The sequence below is a fragment of the Seriola dumerili genome, unplaced genomic scaffold (genome assembly GCF_002260705.1).
Source record: "Seriola dumerili isolate Sdu_G_001 unplaced genomic scaffold, Sdu_1.0 BDQW01000035.1, whole genome shotgun sequence".
Classification (NCBI taxonomy): Eukaryota; Metazoa; Chordata; class Actinopteri; order Carangiformes; family Carangidae; genus Seriola; species Seriola dumerili.
This window is the reverse complement of record NW_019174290.1, coordinates 4112211-4136717: the sequence shown is the minus strand read 5'-3', so window position 1 is coordinate 4136717 and position 24507 is coordinate 4112211. Positions and strand designations below refer to the sequence as shown.

The 24507-nt window shown below is 37.7% G+C and overlaps 2 protein-coding genes across 2 annotated transcripts; one reads left to right on the top strand and one right to left on the bottom strand.

Annotated features, from left to right (window-relative positions):
- Positions 1-898: 898 nt before the first annotated feature.
- On the bottom strand, positions 899-6806 carry uchl1 (ubiquitin C-terminal hydrolase L1). The gene is made up of 9 exons (XM_022738211.1): positions 6696-6806; positions 6597-6608; positions 5992-6120; positions 5024-5165; positions 4504-4589; positions 3781-3828; positions 3251-3320; positions 3102-3160; positions 899-1998 (listed from the first exon to the last, which is right to left on the bottom strand). Exons 1-9 carry the CDS (start codon positions 6726-6728, stop codon positions 1915-1917), a joined length of 663 nt encoding a protein of 220 aa, XP_022593932.1. The 5' UTR covers positions 6729-6806; the 3' UTR covers positions 899-1914.
- Positions 6807-14034: 7228 nt separating this feature from the next.
- LOC111216669 (annexin A5-like) lies at positions 14035-23368 on the top strand. The gene is made up of 13 exons (XM_022738276.1): positions 14035-14142; positions 14430-14473; positions 18000-18084; positions 18510-18604; positions 18967-19080; positions 19182-19272; positions 20229-20308; positions 20605-20655; positions 21651-21744; positions 21856-21951; positions 22067-22125; positions 22724-22846; positions 22958-23368. Exons 2-13 carry the CDS (start codon positions 14471-14473, stop codon positions 23018-23020), a joined length of 954 nt encoding a protein of 317 aa, XP_022593997.1. The 5' UTR covers positions 14035-14142; positions 14430-14470; the 3' UTR covers positions 23021-23368.
- The last annotated feature ends 1139 nt before the right edge of the window (positions 23369-24507 follow it).

Here is a 24507-nt window from a genome sequence, read left to right as displayed (position 1 = left end):
TGGTCTTTAACAGAGTCCTGTCAGTCAGGTCAATAAACTGCATATCACACTGTGCCTGCTCTTTAGCAACACAGAGAAAGGTCTTGTGTCTGTGTCCACAGCGATGAATTGAATAACCAGACAACATGTCGTCAGCTCTTCTATCTTCCTCCTGTTTCAGCCCTTCACAGCTGAAATGCATCCAAAATCGGTCAGGATGAGCCGCAGGCCATGAGAGCCTTAGGATATTAACCACTTCATCACCTCATGTGACGGAAAGTAAAATGTTGTTGGGGAGTCAAGAAAAGAATATGGGTTTTAAGGCAAGAGCCTGAGAGGTTTAGGGCCACAACTATAGTTTTCATAATCGATTCATCGTTTAGTCTATGAAATGTTAAAAACTGTGAAAAAATGCCATTCACAATTTTTTTGAGATCACGCCGATGGCTTCATTTTATTAACTTTATCTGACCAACAGTCCAGAACCTGAAGATATTCAATTGATTGTTATATAACACTGACTGCTATAAGTGAAAAATAGCTTATTTTCTTTCATTTGAGAAGCTGGAACCAGAGAACATTTGGCCTTTTTGCTTGAAAAATGACTAACATTGTTGATTATCAAAATAGTTGGCAATTAATTTTCTGTTGATCAACTAATCAACTGATCGACTAATCACTGCAGCTCTGGAAAGGTTTACATACAAAATGTAAAATCAAAATAACTAGATCATATTGGGAAAATAGTTTTTTGTAATTTATTAGGTGTATTTAAAAGAACTCAAAACACTGACATCCATCTTGGGACATCTGACATTGCATACTTTAAATTCAACATAGGTTACTTGATGTAGATTAGAAGGCTGGTGCACAAGCAGGATTCCCATTTTTCTAATACAAACAGAGCAGGAGACACATACAAGTTTAATGGTTGCTTTATTGAATTCCCACAGCTGCATCACCAGCAGAACTACAGCAACACAGTATTTTGGAAAGTGCAGAAAGGTAAACAATTTGAGCACAACCTAGACATACAGTACTAATCACCCTGCACTGCACAACAACAACCCAACATACAGTAGCACTTAATTTGGATGGTCCATAATTTGATTGAATGTTTTGTATTTTTTGTGTTAAACTTGCACAGTAACAAGTGCATCTGACTATTTGAGCTTTTGTGGATTGTTGACAGTGACCTAAATAAAGACGATATCTGTAATCCACCACTATCACTTCAATCGTGTACTTTAAATTCTAACTTCTGGCAGAAAACTTAAATTTCTCTGAAAAATGTCAGTGTGACACCCAAGAACATGACTCAAAAGGTTGCGTGCATGCTCTGAACAATGGTTAAATTATTCCTACGGATACATTTGGGCTCTTCTGAGGAATGTCAGACCCTTACAAGCTCAACCACACAGCAACCGAAGGCATTCAAACAAACAGGCAAAAAGTTTCCCTAACCAAGTTTTCTACCTTTTCCTTCTCACTCTTATTGGCACAAAAGGTATTTAAGCATCAGTCTTTTGAGTTTGACACAGATGCACCAGTGATTACGTACAAAAAAAGTTGCAAAAAAAGATACACACATGCCCACAAGCAGTGGTGAGGTCTGACCTCATATTTTACAATTTTTACTGCTAAATGATATCACATATAAAAGGTCTGGGCAAGCATGTATCAGTTGGTGTTAGCAGAACAAAATGTTTTTTTTTGTGTGTGTGTGTGTGTTTGTGTGTATATGTGCTAATGCTAAAGAATGCTTTGTTCATGAGATGAGTGTGCAATATGTGGAAACAACATGTGCTTTATAGTGCATAGTGTCTGCAGATGTATGTGTACACAGGTCATTCTGGGTGCCTGCTGATTGTGTTTGTCATGTGAATGCTCCAAGACATTTTGGTTTACAATTTGGTTCTGTTTCCAACCAAATATCTAACTGTGACAAAAAGCAACTGCGGAGAAACGTACTTCGCCTTGCTCTCTTTCCATAAATCCACGGCACACTTTGGCTGCATCCTGGACATGATTAAGAAGAAAAACGGAAGAGAAATGAGATAAGTCTATATATCCCCTATATTTAGAAATACAGCACATTTTAAAAAGGGAAGTTTAAACTTTGCACTTTTCAAGTAGAGGTACTAAACTCCTGACACCTGATTAAATTAAATTCTAGTAACCTTATCTGAGGTTACTAGTCATAGAGGACAGACTGCCCTAAAGATGGAAAATTGTTCTTTTAATATTTTCCTACACTTCAGCAGAGCTGGGTATTATCATTAAATACTAATGCTGTAATATGAGGCTTGACGTGTCATGAAATGAAGCTTAAACTTTTCCGGGGTTTTAAGGCTGGTTTTACAAGCTTTACATTTTATCAACTTATTAGACCGTTCAAGCTGAGTAAAGTGCCTCTGAATGTTCATAATAAAATGATGTGTATAGGTGCAAAAGCAGGTCCTTAAAATATCATCACATTTCTGATACATCGATAGCAGTATTTGAACAAATATTAATTCAGCTCTCCAGCAAAATTATGAATGTAGGACATCAATTTAAATATTAATCTCAGTGGGTATCTCTACCTTTACTTATACATTTCAGTAGTTCTTCCTTTAAATGAAATCCAGTGATTCATCCTAACATTCAATTCTGCATTTTCATTACTAATGCATGTGGAGCCCTCTTGTGGTAGTTTTATGTGACAAACTAAAAAGGAGAAAAGATGCCACATCTGTGCTCAGCAGAGCCTTTTAGAAGACTTCTGCAGCACATAGGCAAATTGTTTGTGACTCTAAGAACTTTTGTTCTGGTTGAATTAGTGATATTCATCATGCTTTTCCTAGAGATTAAACCTTTGTTAATTATCTAATAATTAACAAACAGACTTGACTAACATGGCTTGAGGGTTGAGGTGAAACATGACTGGCAGAAAACAGCACTGCTTAAATTGCAGTGTCTTTTTTTATGATTCATCCAGGAGATATATTTCAGTGTGCATTAGCCAAGTTTATTGATTGAATCAAGACACTCAGGAACAGCCACTCCCTATTCCAGTCTGATACCATGACTCATCAGAGACCAGGAGTCTGAAAAGGTCAGATGATTATACTTTTACATACCGTTATGAAGGATTCATCTTTGGTGCCTCCATGATTCACTGGTCCATTCATTCTTCCATCTGAAAAACAAATAAAATAGTTGGGAATCCAATGACTCTGTCCAATGCAAAATACATACAGGAATGTACATGATGTGTAGACATGCTTACCAAATTCATAAAGTTGTCCATTTACATTGACAAAGGCAATAAAGTGGAAGTTGACTTTGTCGGCTTCCGGCTGTGAAAGTTGAAATGTGTGGAAGTAATAATTGGAGTAAATACTGTGATATGAAAAAGCTTCAGAAAAGACAAGCACTGCAAAGCAAACATTTGCCATCAACACTACATCTGCTTTAAATACAAAGTCTCTCATCTCTGTTGTACCCAGACTCCAGCTCATGCATGGGCTATCAAGAGAGAGGGAACAAGCATATAGACAGAGAGATGAAACTGAAATTTAACTTTTATCAGGTAATTATTTAAAATAATTCAATGCAATTCTCAGGTTTATCAATAATGTGTATGAAAATATACTGCAGACTGGAATCTATGAAACAGTGACAAGCAGGGTGACAGCTGTCTCATATGAATGGGTCCAACATGTCAAACATTGAGAGAATGTTGCTGTCACTGCTGTCTGAAAAGATTATAAGATGTCAGTCATTGGTAGCCGTGAATGTTGTGGTTAAGTCTCTTACCCTACACTGGCCCTGCACTGCAACCTCATTGTGAGCTTCAGAGATTGCCTGGAGAAGAAAAACACATCAGTTTAATACTGCTAACCATTGATCATTTTGTGCTTTAAAATACACATTCAAAAATGTTTTTAATAGCAACATGACAAATTAGCAATGTAGCAAGGAAAGCAAAAACACAAGTTCCAAAGACTTTTACAATGTTGTCACTGTATATCAAAGGCAAACTGTCCTTTTTAGTAACAAGGATTTAGCAGTGTCTGCTGCCCCCAAGTGGCCTTCACATAACATGAAGGTTATACAACAGTCCCGCAGATTCTAGAAACTTGAGATTTGTTTATTTCAGTTTTTTTTTGTTTTTTTTAAATGCACTTTTTGATAACTCATTAAACTACCCACTTTATCAAATAAACTACAGGTCTCAGATATAATCACATGTTGAAATATTGGTGTGGCACATTTTAAGTATGTGCGATTTACTGAGTTGTGACTATTTTATTTGATATTTTGTGTGTATCTTATATTCTTAATTAAAACAGTATATATCATATACACACACAACCACAAAAAAGAAAAAAGAAAAGTTTTGATTGTGGTGCAAAATAGTCTTGTAAGATGATACAAGAGACTTTACCCTCTGTTGTTCAGATTTGCAGTACACGCTATGTAATAGTTGAACTTGAAAGTTCATTGTCTTACATATAACAATACATAAAGCAGCATTACCTGGTTTTTCTCCAGATGTTTGGCACGGTCATTGGCAGACATGTTTGCAGTCTCATCTAGAAACTTCTTCAAGGCAGAGTCAGTATCTGAAAACACCAAGAGCAGCATTAGCTTAATCAATAACATGGCATTCATTTATATGAAGTTGTCTCAAATTACAGCCTGCCACACCAAATAACTTAATTTTTACTTTTCACTTAATTTCTCTTTCCAGTAAAATTCAGTAAATATTCGAGTACATGCATTGTGGCTTCATACCTGCTAACAATATACTTGAATATACATTTATTTTTTGGTTAGAAAATTTGAAAGTAGCCCCCTGGTCACAGTCCTGAGAGAAGCCACTGTATATTATATGTTGGTAAAATCCCAAACTCAAAAAACAATATCAAATTTCTATTTGATTTTCAGCTTTAGGAATGAGTGAGCAGATTTGACAACAACATTATGCTTGTTTTATAACCAAATATTAGTTATTGTTCTCACTATTGTAACAATATGTTTTTTCAATTTTACTCACCAAAAGTCAGTTTACTTTTGTTGTTGGCCACAGCATGCAGCAGAGCAATGGTGCCACAGGAATTGACTACTGTCTGCTTCAGGAAATAAACCTCAGAGTTTTCTGCAACCTTGTCTGCCTGCTGCTGTCTGAAAGACTCATGCTGCCATACACACACACACAAAACACAAGCGTGCACGCGTACGCGTACGCACATGCACACACACACGGTCATTGTCATCTGCCTGTGAGAACACAACGTGCAGCCAATTCTGCCACTGGCACATGAATTAACAGAACTGGAAATGGCAATCAACAGAACAGAAAAAATGTTAAAAATTAATTACTCATTTAAACACAAAAAATTCTCTACTTACAGCTTCTCCAATGTAAGGATTATCTGCTTTTCTCTAGTCTATATCATTGTAAGTAGGGCTGCAAATAATGTTTATTTTAAATAATCTAATAATCAGCTGATTATCTTCTTAAATAATTGATTCATTGTTTGGTCTGTATAACATCAGAAACCATTAGAAATGCCCGTGACAATGTCTCTAGGGTTGTAGGTTATTTTTCTGATGCTCAACAAATTGTTGTAGCTTTACTTGTAAATTTAATTTCTTTGGGTCTTGAACTGTTGATAAGACAAAGCGAGGCATTTGAAGTTGTCATCTTGAGCTGATGGGTATTTTTCACAATTTTCTTACATTTTGTGGACCTATTGAACATTTGATTCATTGCAAAATTGACAGATTAACTATTAACTGTTAGGAGTTAAAAGCCTGTTTGACAGGATAATTAGATTTCACAGAAAAAAAGGTAAGCATATGCTGAATCACTTCCTCATTATCCCAGTCTTGCAGCTCTTTCTCCCTCTCCATGCCCTCCCTGCATCTCAGTCTCACCCCACCCCAGACAGCCTGTTTACCACTGGCTCACCCCACCCTCGGTCACCACCACCACCACTACCACCTCATCATCATTATCACCTGTTGTGTCAGTGGGAAGAGTAGCATCAGGGCACAGCATGGTCTCGGGACGGCGGAGAGTTGCTCACCCTCCAGCCCCAGCACATCTACGAAGTGCCAGCTCTCACCCACGCCTAGCTTGCTCATCATCTGAAACATACGGCGAGGGAAATAAACAAAACACGATGCTTTAAGTGGATGTCAAACAGTTGAGGTTACAGTGACGACGTCTATCAAGGACCCCCCACCGAGTCTGTTTAAAGATGCTGCGTTGTGTTGGTCCAGTGAGACCACACCCTTTAGCCCAGACACAGGGGGCAGCGCTGTGAAGATGCTGCCGCTCATTAAAATTACATAAACGTTTCTTCTGTTTGTTGTCGGGCCTCCTTTTGATATTATTTTCCACTTTTTTTTTATTATTTTTTTTTTTATATAACAGTTGAAAATATCACTATGACTGTACTGATATCATGGCCGCTACGTAGTGGCCTGGTGTCGTTTTAATGGTCGTCTTCGTAACGGTTTAAATGTTCTCACTAGCTAGCTACTGTGAAACTTACCCGACTGTTGAAACAAATATTTACCAATATGTCGGCATAACTCTGCGTCTAACGTTTGTTACCCACCTTGTTCAGCATCTGAAACGACATAAACAGAAATAGCAGGTGAGTGTGCTACCTGTGAAACCGATTTCAGAAAGTTAATAAACACAGTTATCTGCCCACCTCGGGATTGATCTCCATCGCGGTCCACTCCATTTTTGCAGTGTTTTAGTGTAGCTCTGCAAGTTCACGTTGTCTTGTCTGTCGGTTTTAGCAGCTCTCAGTTGAAGTAACAGAGCGTCCCCGTACTTTATGCTGCCGGTCATACCATCTTACCGGCAGACAGGGGGGTGAGCTCATATCAAATTACCGGTGGTGTACAGATTTAGTTGTCTTATTGAGAGATATTGATATGATTTAAACGGTAGGTTTTACATGCTAAACATTAAGATATGTAGTGACACCCTAGAGGGAATTACATCTTTATTAAAAGTAGATTTACGTTAAAACACACCGCTAAATGTGAAATCACGCTGGTTAAATCAAGTTCTTTCTAGAAAGAAAGGTGTGACGTATTTATAAATAATGGTTCTTGTAATGGGTTAAACATCAGACTTTTGGATTCCCAGTTGAATCAGAACAGTTACTTTTACACAGGCGTGTAGTGCTATTTATTTCAGTAACGCTTAAGTTTCAGATTTTCCAAGGTTATGTAACCACTGTGGCAAGTTCACACACATCAACTATAAATTACCATGCAATCAAACATTAGACTGCTGCAGCTCATTTATTTACAAAAAGAATGGGATACAGTAATACTGCCAAAGAGGGTTATGTCCATATTGTCTCAATATCTAGTTATTAATCAAGTGACTATTATATGGCTTCTTGTAAAATTACATTTTCCCCTTTTTTATACATAATTACATCTACATTTTTCTTATAGCAGTGCACGTGAATGAAATGCTCAGTAGAAATTCAGATTCAACTTTTAAAACCATGAACACAGTGAAGGACTGGTTATTTCAAAATAGTTGAATGTGAGTGTTTGTCAGTAATTTAAAAAAAAAAAGAAAGAAAGAAAGAAAGAAAGAAAGAAAGAAAGAAAGAAAATAATTGAACCTTTTGCAGGCAGAAGAGTGTTTTCTACAACTGTTTCTGTCACTGCAACAATCCACTTTTGCCAACGTCCTTTAAAACTCTATGTTACTTCCTTGTAAATTGATGTGCAGCTGTCTACTCCAGGATTATATATTTAAGTCACAAACCTTTAGGTCTATGCCAAGCTTTGCCATAGTGTACCCCGAGGCTAAAAACAACCAATAAATTACAATAGACTGCAGTTGCCAATTGTCACCTTATGGTGCTGCTATTGTTCCAACAGTGAGCATTTCACTGTATGTAGAGCATTGAGTGCAGTTGTAAAATCCACATACATTCAGTCACTTGTTACTCAAGAGGTTTGCACAGTTTGTGAGAATTTGGCTGTTTATTGCCTGCAGTTACATACCGGTTGGTAAGCACCAGTTATGGTGTCTGCCAGAGGGATATTACTTTGCGTTTCCTGTTTTTACAGTTTTTTGCACCTGTTTGTTCATGTTGGTGCTTCTGTAAGCACCGATCTGATTCATCACCTGATTGTTCTTGTTGGTACCTATCCGTGTCAGTGGGAATAAAAGTGTATACTGTGGTGACGCCTGCTGTTTGTATGGCAGAGGCCTAAGCCTTATGCAACCTCATCATCAGTGCTTCCTGGTGGCACCTGGGCCCGGTTCTCACCAGCCTTTAAAATCAGGTCACTGTCACTCATTCTCTCTCTCTCCCTCTCTCTGCAGGCATTCACGCTGTCAATGTGATGCCGTTCAGTTCCCTTTTTTTGTTCCTGTATGTTTATTTTATGCACTTTGCAACACACACACACATCGGTTTACCACTCACACATCATGCACTTCACACTGATTTTACTGATATCCAAACTCCACGATTTGCAGCCATTTGTTAATTATACTTTTTGATTGATTTCTGTGAAATAAACTACTTATTTTTGCTTCTTAAAATGGTGTGTCTCCCTCCTTTCATGACTGTAAGAGCCAGGCTGTGACAATACATAAATGCTCTGTGTGCATGGGAGGCTCCCCTTGTCTTTTTTAATTTGTTTTGGCTATATGGCTTCCTTCCTCCTGGTGGCACTATAATCTGACAACTATGTTTCACTAGTATGGTTATAGTGATATGAACAGTAGTGATAGTGAGAGAATTGGTGTGAATAAATTATACACTTGTTTTATATTCAATTTTTTTGAATTTTGTCTGTTTTGTTTTGTTATTGTTTGTTTGCCTTCTCAGCACTTATTGCATGCCTGACATTCCCAAAAAGAGAATGGACTCTTAGGCTCTTATTGTTTTATGATATACTGTAAACAATGCCTTTGAGACCATAACTTTAAAAGCTTTTCAGATAAAACATTTGTGATACATGGAGGTGCAGCAGCTGTAATTTGATCATGTATACCTTAAAGACTATATTGTATAATGTCACATATTAAATGTGTCACTAGGCCTTTTTGAGATATTTCCAAAATGCATGCTAGTAGCAGAAAAGCTACAACATGACATGCTGAGATAGGTTTTAATCAGACATGAAGACAGACGGTCCAACAAGGTATCGATCATACACACCTTCAGGGTGTGTTTGTGCGTGGTGAGTGTGTTTATGAGAGAGTGAGAGATTTAGTTGTCTTATTGAGAGATATTGATATGATTTAAACGGTAGGTTTTACATGCTAAACATTAAGATATGTAGTGACACCCTAGAAGGAATTACATCTTTATTAAAAGTAGATTTACGTTAAAACACACCGCTAAATGTGAAATCACGCTGGTTAAATCAAGTTCTTTCTAGAAAGAAAGGTGTGACGTATTTATAAATAATGGTTCTTGTAATGGGTTAAACATCAGACTTTTGGATTCCCAGTTGAATCAGAACAGTTACTTTTACACAGGCGTGTAGTGCTATTTATTTCAGTAACGCTTAAGTTTCAGATTTTCCAAGGTTATGTAACCACTGTGGCAAGTTCACACACATCAACTATAAATTACCATGCAATCAAACATTAGACTGCTGCAGCTCATTTATTTACAAAAAGAATGGGATACAATAATACTGCCAAAGAGGGTTATGTCCATATTGTCTCAATATCTAGTTATTAATCAAGTGACTATTATATGGCTTCTTGTAAAATTACATTTTCCCATTTTTTTATACATAATTACATCTACATTTTTCTTATCGCAGTGCACGTGAATGAAATGCTCAGTAGAAATTCAGATTCAACTTTTAAAACCATGAACACAGTGAAGGACTGGTTATTTCAAAATAGTTGAATGTCAGTGTTTGTCAGTAATTTAAAAAAAAAAAAGAAAGAAAGAAAGAAAGAAAGAAAGAAAGAAAATAATTGAACCTTTTGCAGGCAGAAGAGTGTTTTCTACAACTGTTTCTGTCACTGCAACAATCCACTTTTGCCAACGTCCTTTAAAACTCTATGTTACTTCCTTGTAAATTGATGTGCAGCTGTCTACTCCAGGATTATATATTTAAGTCACAAACCTTTAGGTCTATGCCAAGCTTTGCCATAGTGTACCCCGAGGCTAAAAACAACCAATAAATTACAGACTGCAGTTGCCAATTGTCACCTTATGGTGCTGCTATTGTTCCAACAGTGAGCATTTCACTGTATGTAGAGCATTGAGTGCAGTTGTAAAATCCACATACATTCAGTCACTTGTTACTCAAGAGGTTTGCACAGTTTGTGAGAATTTGGCTGTTTATTGCCTGCAGTTACATACCGGTTGGTAAGCACCAGTTATGGTGTCTGCCAGAGGGATATTACTTTGCGTTTCCTGTTTTTACAGTTTTTTGCACCTGTTTGTTCATGTTGGTGCTTCTGTAAGCACCGATCTGATTCATCACCTGATTGTTCTTGTTGGTACCTATCCGTGTCAGTGGGAATAAAAGTGTATACTGTGGTGACCCCTGCTGTTTGTGTGGCAGAGGCCTAAGCCTTATGCAACCTCATCATCAGTGCTTCCTGGTGGCACCTGGGCCTGGTTCTCACCAGCCTTTAAAATCAGGTCACTGTCACTCATTCTCTCTCTCTCCCTCTCTCTGCAGGCATTCACGCTGTCAATGTGATGCCGTTCAGTTCCCTTTTTTTGTTCCTGTATGTTTATTTTATGCACTTTGCAACACACACACACATCGGTTTACCACTCACACATCATGCACTTCACACTGATTTTACTGATATCCAAACTCCACGATTTGCAGCCATTTGTTAATTATACTTTTTGATTGATTTCTGTGAAATAAACTACTTATTTTTGCTTCTTAAAATGGTGTGTCTCCTTCCTTTCATGACTGTAAGAGCCAGGCTGTGACAATACATAAATGCTCTGTGTGCATGGGAGGCTCCCCTTGTCTTTTTTAATTTGTTTTGGCTATATGGCTTCCTTCCTCCTGGTGGCACTATAATCTGACAACTATGTTTCACTAGTATGGTTATAGTGATATGAACAGTAGTGATAGTGAGAGAATTGGTGTGAATAAATTATACACTTGTTTTATATTCAATTTTTTTGAATTTTGTCTGTTTTGTTTTGTTATTGTTTGTTTGCCTTCTCAGCACTTATTGCATGCCTGACATTCCCAAAAAGAGCATGAACTCTTAGGTTCTGTACTGCTGTAAACAATGCCTTTGAGACCATAACTTTAAAAGCTTTTCAGATAAAACATTTGTGATACATGGAGGTGCAGCAGCTGTAATTTGATCATGTATACCTTAAAGACTATATTGTATAATGTCACATATTAAATGTGTCACTAGGCCTTTTTGAGATATTTCCAAAATGCATGCTAGTAGCAGAAAAGCTACAACATGACATGCTGAGATAGGTTTTAATCAGACATGAAGACAGACGGTCCAACAAGGTATCGATCATACACACCTTCAGGGTGTGTTTGTGCGTGGTGAGTGTGTTTATGAGAGAGTGAGAGACAGGGTGAGATAGCCCACAGGCTATCTCACCCTGTCTCTGTGGGCTGATAGGTTCATAGGTCAGAGGGATATGGGTAGTTGGTGATTTATTCTGTGTGTGTCTATTTGTCCATCTGTTTGTCTGAGTGTTTAAATGGTACATTTATAGGCTGGTTTAAAAAGGGGTAAGCAACAGTGAGACAGTGTTCTATGAAAATTGAGGGGAAGAAGACAAGCGAGACAAGAACTCTTATTTTTGTCTTCATTTTTTATTTCATTTTGAATGTGGATTAACCACTCAGAGAACAGAGCACACTGGTGAGTCATCATCTCAAAAGATATGTAATCACTCTCTTCAGACAAAATTATTATTAGACCTGTTGCTTTGATCAAGATCTTTGCTCTTAAAGAAACTTGATTGTAGCTATCTATTATGGGTTTCTGTTTGAACAGCTGGTAAAAACAACATAGTCAGTGCCAATGAGGTTCATGGAATAATTGTGGTCCTCAGAAGATAAAGAAAACCAAATACTCATCTGTGGAGACCTGGAGAAAGTTATTGTGCATCACCAGCAGGGTTAATGGTGGAGAGTTCACTTTTCATCTCCCAGTCAACAAAGAAACGGGTTCACACCTGTGCACACCAGCATGCCTATCCCAGCACAAATTTTGGAGGTGAATGGTGTGCCTCCTTTACCAGCAGGCTAGGGATGGAGCACGGTGGTGTATTTTAGTCTATTTGTCTCACTCAGCATGCTGTTAGCTCTGTTGCTTTGGTTTTTACTTGCAGAATCACAATGCTACAGATACAGAAAGTGACAATGCACTGTGACCTACACCTGCTACCTCAAAACAGATTATGTGCGAATGAGCTTGGATGCCTAATGTGTGTGTTTAGTGGATATTTAAACATTTACAATTTTCCATCTGTATAGTATCAGAATGTTTGAAATATTTTTGACCAGTGTAAATGATAAAAAATAATGCAAAGGTAGATCATGTTTTCAGAGGAGGGTTTTAAACTACATTTACAGCTGGTTCGATTATTTGAGCACAATTAAACTGTATCAGACACAAATTATTACTTAAAATGGAGCATTTTCATGTATTGACATGTTTAAAAAAAAGATGTTTAATTTATTGCTCTTTCAAAATAAAAGATCATCCATCTGCTTGAAAAGTCTGCTGTGAATTAAAACCTTTGTAAGCCTAATCTTTTGTCAAAATACACACATAACTATATGTTTGCTTTTAAAATATTAAACACACCATCTGTCTTCTCCCTCTATGTCTCTCCGTCTCTCTCACTATGTTTAGTGTCTTTGTTTGAATCGATCTGTAGCTCTCAGTTCAGTTTACTTGGTGATTTATTGACATGGCATGTAGATTCCATACATGCCAAAGCAAAAGGGGAGATAATGGATAGCATTCATGGTAGAAACAATACAAATCAATATATTTCTATGGTGACATTCTTTAATGAGTAGGCCTATGTTTTGCCCTTGTGATAACAGTTCTGGTGTCAGTCTTACCTGATGTCACCTGATGTTTATATTTAATTATTATGTCTTTGAATTATTGGTACATAACCATTATTATGAACTTTAAACAACACCTTAGATTCTTTTATTACAAACCTTTGGTGGTGCTCTGGCCCTTAGTCTATCTATCTATCTATCTATCTATCTATCTATCTATCTATCTATCTATCTATCTATCTATCTAATTACAATCAAGTCTCAGAAATAATCAAGCGCTTTAGTGAAAAACTCTGTTTGGTGCAGTAATCTTTGATTATTCCTTGATCTAAACTTTATTTTTACCTTATTTCCTTGACCTAAATAAAGTTGGCAAATTATACAGCCAAAACTAAAACAAGCACATAACTGACCAATTGATCTGTATCTCTGTCTTCAGTATATATGCTACATGAATGACTACAAACTGTAGTTGTATTGCTTAGATATTTTCAGTATGGGTCAACAAAAGAAGTTGCTAGACATATGGAGTATGATCATAGTCTTTGACTTGTGGGTGTTAACACAGTGTCTGTCCTGTTGTCTGCACTGTGATTGGATTTACTGAACTATGTACTTTAAAGCTACACTAATCAATATTTTGATATTAACAATGGATCAAATAACTAAACTAACTAAATAAATAGACATTTTTCAAAGTAGACATTCGGTGTCATGACAGGAAGCACAGATAAAACAAATTTGATATGATGGCCTCAGGGCCATCATGTTTAAATTAATTACACCTGTGCTTTTCCTGCTGTAGCATGCCAAAGTGTCATTTCCGAAAAAGGTTTATAAAAACCTAAAACAATCAGGCGACATCCATTCTGCTGCTACCGAACAATGTAAGATTATGGTGAAAGTAACATCAAAAACAACATTTCCCAGAGTGCTTCGGGAGCAGGGCTGTGCTACAACTGGGTGTGGCGCACACACGCGCACCAGTCACACACTCACGCGCAGCGAGTTTTTTCAGAGTGGGGCTTCTCTCCGTCCTTCTTCTCTTGCTCTCTTCACTCTCTGTCGGTTCTCTCTGTGTCTGCTCCCTGTGCTCCATCTGTCAGCTGCTGCTCTGCGGTAAGTTACACCACATCACCGGAGCACTTTCAGTTTGTCGTTTTAACTTAAGTAGAGTAAGTTCGGTAGCATCAGTCAGGTGAGCGGGGACAGCCGGGGACTACCTGTTGACAAAAGACGGACATGTCTGGTCCACGGAAGTTTGAAAGTTACTGTTGAGAGAAGACAGAGCAAGGAATTTGATCAAAACTGATGAGACACAAGTTAATAACTGGCGTTTTAAGTAAGTACTTCTGCTATGCAGAGGGAGATTGGTATTTGTCTTAACGTTTTCCTCTCTTCAACAGATCTTTTTCTGACCGTTGAATAAACCTTCAAGACTGACGAAATGGTGAGTCACTTCCACTTCATACTTTTTCTCTTCTCTCCTCTTCAGACTTAATCACTTGTCAGCCCAAAGAAACACGACAAACTTCATATTAAACGGATGACAACAATAATAAAACTTAAAAAATCCGTTATTTATGCAAATTTATGACTCACAGCTGTTTTTACCCTGTGAACTCCAAGACAACGCCCACTTTATTCCACATTATATAATGCTAACATATTTCATCTGACTGGTAAGGATAAGTCAATTACAGATGGATATTTATTCACTCTGGATAAAGTTTAGATATCTTTCCACTTTCCACTAAACATAACAGTATCTTTTGTAAGTTGAATCAATGACAGAATATCTGTAAGATAAACCATGTACATGCAACTGAATAAATACTATGACTAGTTTCTGTAATTCTGTGTATCTTAACAGAGAATTTGTCAAATGGACTCCTTCACTAATTATGAATTATTAATCTTTAAATGTGACTTGTATTGCTATGTTTGTGAGGACCAGTTAGAGGACATATTGGCTGTTCATTACTTCAAAATGCAGTTTGAAGATAGTTTTTAAGGTTAATGTTAGGATTAGGTTTTGTAAAAGTTGGGGTCTGGCATTTAGTTAAGATTAAATTTAGGGTTTGGGGCTACAGAAAGTATTACGTCAGCGAGGGTCCTTGCAAATATAGAAAGACAAGTGTGTGTGTGTGTGTGTGAGCGTGTGTTAAGTGCGCATGTTTGTGGGGCTGTGAAGAGTTCTCGTTTGGGGAAGTTGGGAAGTTTAGTTTATGACTCATATGGGCTGTATTCTGTTCGGGTGGGTCTCTCCACCTCTCTCTCTCTGTTTAATACTCCCATTTCCACGTTTAGTCTGGAGTTAGAAGCCGGCCTCCCTCTCTTAAAGGGGAATCAGTTCTTTTTCTACATGTCAGGGTGGAGTTGGTCGGTTAACATAAAAATTCTGGTTATATTCATGACTACAGTCAGTCGTGATGATTTGATGCTTCTGTAGTCTGCAGGCAGTTTACTCTGGGGTTATAAAACAAACTCACAGTGGTCAGTTTTAATAGGACTAAGATCTAACTTGACTTAAAAGATAGATCTGGTGGTAATCTGTTTTTCTTGTTGTCAGCAAATCCAGTGAAAAGACCAACAATGAATTGATCTTACTAACAAGTGTTGTCCGTGTAGCAGGGGCCTGATGTAGCATATTCCTTTGTAGCGTAGAGTTCGGCTGGTAGGCAAAAACTATTAAAATGAATCAGTGAGCCAGACCTTTACACGGGGGGACATGGTTAAGGATGCTGTAGTTTATTCTGAGTCAATCCCACATTACTGTACACAGCCCTGTAGCTGTAAATACTAACTTGCACCTGTATTTGTATTGTAGCTTTGTATTTGCAGCTGAAAAAAGTCCCTGATAAATGCACTATTCACTCCTGTTTGAGTGACATTTGCTAAATACTACAGTGCCCAGCAGTTTTAGGAAGTTACCAAGCGTTTTTTTAAAACATGCTACTATATATTTGTGTGATGTCACTGCCTGCGCTCTAAAGCAGAGATACCATTGTGACAGCCTCTGTACATATGTAGGGTCAACATACTGTACCTCCATCAGAAGCCCCCCCCCCACCTCAGTCATGTCTGAACAAGCTCCACAGGACTCGGCTATAGCGGCTAGAATCGGTGTCTTACAGTCTAAATATCTCCTTGTTTATCCAAGCAGCCATCTGCTTGATTAGATTTTGTTTAGCTTGTGGTGGTGAGTGTGTTTATGAAAAAGGCAAGTGTCAGCAGAGAAAGACAGAATCCTGGTTGTTCTGGTTTTTAGGGTTAAAATTCCAGAGACATTCCCATGGTTTTCCTCTCCAAACACTTCTCCCCCTGAAACACGAAGCAGCTGCCTGACTATTTTGTTGTTAATATGTCAGAGTTTTAGGGAGTGTCCGCAGTGACTGGAGCATTGTCACAGCTGTAAACACTTACTAAAATCGATCTTAAAGTTAATGTTTTTTCAGTCTTATCACATTGGTACAATTTTCAGTATCAGTCAGGCTGCTGTTTAGAAATATTTTTTCCACACTGAGAGAAATGATTAGCCAGATAATCGGACTGAATTGCCATTTTGTTTCACTTCATCCATCATCATATTTATACAAATAAAGATCCACTTTGACAAGTTTTAAAACATATAACAATATTTGGCTTTGAATAATGATTTACACCCTGTCCCTCACTGAAGAATCCAGAATATATAAAAATGTAAATATTGATCATTTGAAAAGTTTAACTCATAAACACAATACATCTCCTCCTTCACTAAAAACTCCATTATCAGTGTAGATACTGTATTTCTTCATTTTTTTCTGCCTGGGAATTATCAAAGTTGAGGCCACTGAGTCTCTGCATTTTTGTATCCAACTTTTCTGCAACCCACTATGTGTAACTTTAAATTATGAAGTGTAAACTGCAACTTGAATTAAATTAAAATAATACAGAGGACATGATCTCTTGGTTCTCATCGCAGTCACAGTCCTGCCTGTAGGTAAGGTAGTGGTATAGAGAGACGCTCTAACACATTGTTGGGTTTGGTCATTTAATGAGATTTGTTCACAATAAGAAAAATATTGAACAACACCAGCCTCGTTTTTTAATCTGCGAAGGAGTAATATTCACATTCAAGCTCTGTTAACAGTTAACATTAAAATTCATTATATGACACTATGATAGAGGACTTCCCTTCATACAAGAGTGACTACATGGATTGTGTACTGTCTCTATGGTAACCACAGTCCATGAATGTAGGAGGGGAATGATGAGACCTGTGTGATGTCACTGCCTGTGCTCTAAAGCAGAGATACCATTGTGACAGCCTCTGTACATATGTAGGGTCAACATACCTCCAGTATCAGTCAGGCTGCTGTTTAGAAATATTTTTTCCACACTGAGAGAAATGATTAGCCAGATAATCGGACTGAATTGCCATTTTGTTTCACTTCATCCATCATATTTGAACCACCGAATAAATCTGAGGTATGGTTGACAGTTCCAAGGCTAAAGAATGATGTGGGAACATGCTTTATATAAAATGGGAATGTGTGAATAAAGTGGTTTAATGAGAGATCGTGTGTGCACATCTGAATGGATTCCATGGAGCTGCAAGTCGTCACGGCATTAAGGTTGTTTAGTAACCCTTAACCCTTAAGGGAGGAAATCTCTGATGAGTGTCTCAGATTTGATATTTGTATCTCAGAAAAGGATACAGTATATTCTGTAATTTTATAAAGGGGACATCTTTGATCAGTGTATGCACAAAACAAATCTGAGATTTGTTATTTTAATCTAAGCATAAAGGACATAAAGGACACTCTGCCATGATACAAAGGGAGAAAGCCAGAAACAGAAGTGTCTTTGGGGACACAGTATCAGCTGCTCTACAAAAACAAATTTTTGTATAAAAAAAGACGTGAAAAAGACATAACTTTGGAAAATCTTCACCATTATAATCCTCCTTTTGCACCTCTACCATGTTGTAGGCCAGCAGAGGAACTGTGAAAGCCAGCGGAAACTTCAAAGCCAGTGAGGATGCTGAGGTCCTGCACAAGGCCATGAAAGGGCTGGGTAAGCTGATGTGTGTGTTTGCCTGTGTGTACTGTGTACTCTTTCTGCTATGAGCACAGTGTTATCTGATACGCTGAAGGCACATCATTCTGTAGTACTCCTACAACAGACCAATGAGAGAGTGTTATTTGAGGAGTTCCTGTCTGAACAATTACTGTAGTAAACGTTGCGGTCTGTGTTGAGCTCCGCCCAGACTGCAGTGAGTCATAAACACATGAGCAAAGAGGTGAAACTTGAGACGCAACACTGTGAGCATACACACATGCTGTCTATACGTATGAAGGCTGTAATTATGTGGGTGAAATACTTGTAATCAAGCGTATACTTATACAGTATGGTCATTGTTATGTAATACGTATATCGTGTGAGAATAATCTAAACAAACACTCACAGCTGCCGAGTAACCTTGGTGCTTGTTGCCATAGGGACTGATGAGGATTCCATCTTGCAGCTGTTGACGGCTCGCAGCAACGCCCAGAGGCAGGAGATCAAGGCCACCTACAAAACTCTGTTTGGAAAGGTAAGAGTATGTATGTCAAGAATTGAAGTTCAGACCCTCCTACTTCCTCACCTCCACACACTTTTCATGTTTTGCAAATGTGGCATGGACTGTGTGTCAGAGGCTGGTCAAGCTTTTCATTTGAAGCATACTGAGGTCTTTGAAACTACTGACCACTCACAATATCAAAGCTCCAACTTGTCATGGTCATGCGATCAGCAGAAACACACAGTATAAATGACATAACAGGGTTACACACTAACTGTAGCAAAAAATCCAGCCGCACACAACAACCATAAAAATCCTTCACTACATAACGTTGCGGTGCAGTCACACATCTATGCTGCACCAAAACCAACTAACATTTTGTATCTGCATGACAGGATCTGGTCAGCGACCTGAAGGGAGAGCTCGGGGGCAAATTCGAGACCCTGATTGTGGGTCTGATGACCCCACCCATTGCTTATGATGTGACATCACTTCGCAATGCCATCAAGGTAGGTGCTACAGTTACCAGATGTGTACAGAAATGTTAGCAGACAGAGCAGCTGGAAACTGAATTGTGAAGTCCGTGACATTTCCCCCCTTTCACCTGTAGGGGGCAGGAACAGATGAGAAGGTGCTGGTGGAGATTCTTTCCTCCAGAACATGTCAGCAGGTGAAGGACATCATCGCTGGTTACAGACAGGGTAACGCACACACACACGCTCACACACACTAACACTGGATGATAAACTCACCTGAGATCGTAAACATGTTGATGTTGTTGTTTATCCTACGGTCATATTTGGTTTAACTTATCATGATCAGTGATTTAACTAAAACTTTAGTCTGTAACTGTATTTAATACCCATAAAATGTTTTTTTTATCTTAATTTTTTATCTATGACATTAAATATTCAAGACAAAATAAGTCAAAAAGTCAAAGTTGTGAAAGAAAATCCTCAGTTATTATTTTGAATCAATATAACAGTCAAAAAGTCACTTCAAACTAGTGAGAAGAATACAAAATACAACGATCTCTCATGTGAAACAATCAATAGTTTTTTTACTTTGGCAGAAAATCGTGTGTTCCTGTCGTTCACAGTAAAATTTCCTGTTTAGACACTATCAGTGTTGCGTGTGAAGCGCATGTAAATGGGTCACAAGTTTATAGTTTCATCACAGTTTGCAAAGATGGTTCAAGAGAAGTTGCCAGTTGTAATTATTAACTTAGAGGGAACCCACAAAACTGAAGTAAAGTACTTTTCTTCCCATGTACTGATGTTTTTTCCTCATAGTAATTATATAGTTCTTGTGGGTATATTTCATATATATACATACAAAAAATTGACTGGATCAACAGATGTTTCTGAGTTAAACAAAAATTAAATGGAGCTTGAGCTTAGATTTAGAGAAGGCAGCAAATCAGTCTAATTTACAGTAATTTTGTTATGTTTTAGGTTTTCAACATAAATGTAACAGGTTTTACAACAGTACGTAAATATGCACACAATTGAGTGGTTGAGTTTGAGTGAGAAAATACGGTAGTTTGAATGTGTGTGAGTCAGCAATTGTAAAAGAGTGTTACAGAAATCAAGGAAACCTTTTTTATTTTTTTAAATTAAGACTACGTGTGTTGTGTGTCTTTGCCTGTTTCCCTCAGAATATGACGACAACCTGGAGGAGGATGTATGTGGTGACACTTCAGGTCACTTCAAGAGACTTCTGGTTATTCTGCTGCAGGTAAACCTCTCCTCTTCCTCTCATACTGAATTTTAACATTTTTATGCCTTGGCTGTTTCCTCATTGCAGATTTATGAGATTTATAATGGTGGGCCTCAGTTCCTGAATTCCTATTTTTATTTAGTCCTTTATTTATAATATGGTCATATATTGCTTTGTGCGTGGATGTAGGAGGGGTTATTGTTTTTATTGTGTAACGCACTTTATGTCACATTGTGTTTTTATGAAAAGTGCTACACTTACAAAGTCTGATTGTTTGATTGATTAATTGATTGAAATGTCTTGTCTCTCCCTAGGCAAACAGGCAGAGAGGGATCCAGGGGGGAGAGATTGAGAATGATGCTCAGGTGAGTCAGTTGTTCATTGCTGGTCAGTAAACATTTCTGCTCTTCACCATCAATGGTGTCTCTGTGTTTTTGTCTGAGGGTGTGACTGTCACATGTGTTTGTAGATAGGATCTAACTGTTGGGCTTTGAGCAAGATGAGAAGAGTGCTTTGTGAATGTGACTGTTGTGGAGGTGGGGGTTACAGTTTGTAAAAGTGGTCTGTAATGATGTTGTGACGCCCTCTAGTGGAAGAAGCAAGTAAAAATGCTCTCAAAATTTCTAGGTTGAATTTAAAAGATGTTAAAAAGGAAAAAACAATAGTTCAGTTGTGTGTTTTTTTGTTTTTTTTTATCAGTAGTAACATTGATCGTTGCTCTTTGGTCTGGTCTCTCTAAATTAACCACAAAGTCAAGAGAGGCTTTGAGAGAGCTGAGTCTGGACCAGCATTAACAGTAAGGGTGGGTGATATGACCATACACAGTATATGATCAGGCAATATAAATTCATCTGCCATCAGAGATTTTGTTTCTTTAATATCTTTTTTTTTTTTTTTACCTCTTCAAGCCTCTAAAATCATCCAAATATGTCAAAGAAGAAAATCTGTCTTCTTCTAATCTGCCTCATATTCGATTCAATATGACTTTTGCATCTGTGTGTATTTTGAGTTGTCAGGTATTTCATTTGCTGCTTTAGCCAAAAACATACGTTACTGTCTGGTGTCATCTCCACAGCCCTAGTGTGTATAATATGCTCTTCATTAAAAATCTTTAAATTAGGCCTAAATATTAAAGTTCATCTTTTGTGTTAAAGTTCGGAGCCAAGCCACGTGAATGACAACACTTGAATTCATTTTAACTCAAACTTTGGTAGCTGTGTAGTGGTCTCTGACTGGTGAAAAATAGAAAGACTTTGACATGTAAAATTGGTGTAATGCTTCTTTAAGAGTCTCTTTTAATTGCTTTCATGATTTTAAAGGACAAACGAGGTGTAACGGAAACATGTTTCTGTGGTTTTAGGCCCTCTTCAAGGCAGGAGAGCAGCATTTTGGCACTGATGAACAAGCGTTCGTCACCATCCTGGGCAACCGGAGCGCTGAACATCTTAGGAAAGGTGTGTATGTGTGAGAGACAGTTGACAGGTGCAGCAAGGATTAGAAAGCTACTGTAATTATTTTGCACTTTCACATAATAATCAGACTAATTTTGAACCTGTGTGTTTTAGTGTTTGATGCTTACATGAAGCTGTCTGGATTCGAGATGGAGGAGAGCATCCAGAGGGAAACATCTGGATGCCTGAGAGACCTGCTTCTCGCCGTGGGTAAGAAACAAGTCCATACTGCAGCCTGGATATGCCTTCATGTCTTTTTAAAGGGTGGTGACTTATAACAACCATTTTTAAATTGTTGCCCATCATTGCTGTTTTTCCTCTAAAGTGAAATGTGCCAGGAGCGTTCCAGGCTATTTTGCTGAGACCCTGTACTACTCCATGAAGGTAAAACAACCAACAGCTGTGGATTTCTGAATATCACTCTGGGCTTAAACTATTTCTCAAAAACACATCAGCCTACTCCTGATTGATGCTTTTATTCAGGGGATATTTTATTGACATGTAAGCTTAAATTTTCCTTGTATAGATTTTGCTTTTATGTTAAAAGGGTTTAAAGTGGAGACGGTCATGATAAAACTAAACTTGATGATATTAATACCTTCGATAATAGAAAGTTAGGCGAGAAGCCAAGGAACAAATTATTTGTTTTATGGTGATGATATGAATCCAGGTGCAGATTTCTACAGTTATTTTAAAACATTTTCACTATTTTTTTCATGTCTGTCATTTTGATTCAGACCTAATTCTATTTGCAGATGATCAATTTTTAAACATTTTCATTTAATCATTATTTAAGTAGAAAATTGTGCAGCCTTGACATATTTTTGCAGCCTCTGAGAGCTCTCTGTGTTAAATTAGATTTACATGACCACCACGTGCACTGTAAAGAATCAGTGCTCTCTAAAAATGTGATGCTGCTATTTAATATGCTGTGTATGTTTACAAGACATAGAGTGATGATATGTTTATGCGTTTGTTGCAGGGTGCAGGTACTGATGACAACACCCTGATCAGAGTGATGGTGACTCGTAGCGAGGTGGACATGTTGGACATCAGAGCTGAGTTCAGGAGGAAGTTTGCTTGCTCTCTGCATTCAATGATCAGGGTATGTTCAATAAACTGCACAACACACACTCGCATGTATTTAAACCAGTTGCCACCTTTGAATACTTTTTTCCCGTTCTCAAATTTTACTGCATGTGTGTGTTTGTTACAGGGAGATACTGGCGGTGACTACCGTAAGGCCCTACTGTTGCTCTGTGGTGGAGATGACGCGTAACCATGGCAACAAGCAATAACAGGAACCACACCTGAAGTGCCTCTCCTCTAAGTGGGCCCTCTGGGCCGTCAGCTCACAGAGACAACAAGTTAATACAGAGTCAAAGAACTTTCTTGTGTGTGAGACACACACCATCAGGTCTTTTAAACTATGATTCCAAATTTTGTCTTTGAAAGGTAGCTAACAATTTTTTCATGTACACATTAATGAAGCTTTTGGTCGACTAATATCGTCATTATAAATAATGTTTTATCATTTCTAATTCCAAATCATCTGACTACATTCATTTTTGTTTGCACTTTGTATGGCAGAACCAATATGCAATAATAAATGTTTCATTTGATATAGTGCAAGACTGTAATTTTTCTTTTTCTGACACTGTCCTGCACTGTGCGCCAGTTTCTGTGGGACACGCACTGACCTGTCTTGGCCACTAGAGGAAGCTAGAGCAGCTTTAACAGAGCTGAGCTGCTGCTGTTGAAGTTTAAGGCACCACAAAAGTACCCATGCCATCATTTGACCTACGAATAGAGAGTAACAACTAATTTAGCCACGTACTGAACTTAGAGACAGTTTCGAGACACATGTACTTGAGCATTTCCATTTCCAGCTTCCTACACTTCTTCTCCACTACATTTCAGAATAATCCATTGTAATTTATACAACACTTAATTTATTTGACAGCTGTACTAACAGTTTACCCTGCAGATTAAGATTTTACAAACAGTACAAAATACGATAATTTCATAAGAAATTATTCATTATTATAGAATAAACTCTGATGCAGAACAAATTAGCCCCCACTCAATCAGTTACAACATTAAAACGCTCTGGTGATGCTCAAATGTATCACTAGAAATAATTAATCATATAATACAAATAAATAATTTAACAATTTGAATGGAGTCATTCTACACAATAGTGCTTTTAATTGTATTTATTTTTATAATTTTTCTAACAATTCTCTACTTTTACTTCTACTACTTTGAAATTGTAAAAAAAATGTTTTAGTAAAACTTTGTTTCACTTCGATCGTAACTCAACACGTAACACGACATATTTACTTTCTTACAAAAACTCTGTCACAGATCGTGTCATATCTAAGCTCTGTGCTTGGAATAACGTGATATAATACTATAGATGGCACAGATTAAAGTTGTGAAAGCATCATGAAAGCCATAAACATTTGATGGGAGAGTTTGTACCATCACAAATCATAATTAAGTGTCCAGATTTGTCCAGATTTGGAGTGTATCTCCACTACAATCAGGGTAGTGAATGGAATGTTTTGGTGATTTGGGTGAGCCTTTAAATACTCAAAAGTCATAGATGGCACACACACCATCACTGCTGCCAACATCACAGACAGGAAGTTTTCACTGCTGCATACTTTGCAGATTATCTACTGCTGAAGAGGCCTCATGAAAAGATTACGATTGTCACTTCTATGCTCTTTGCATTCACTGAACCTGTACAGCTGGATATTT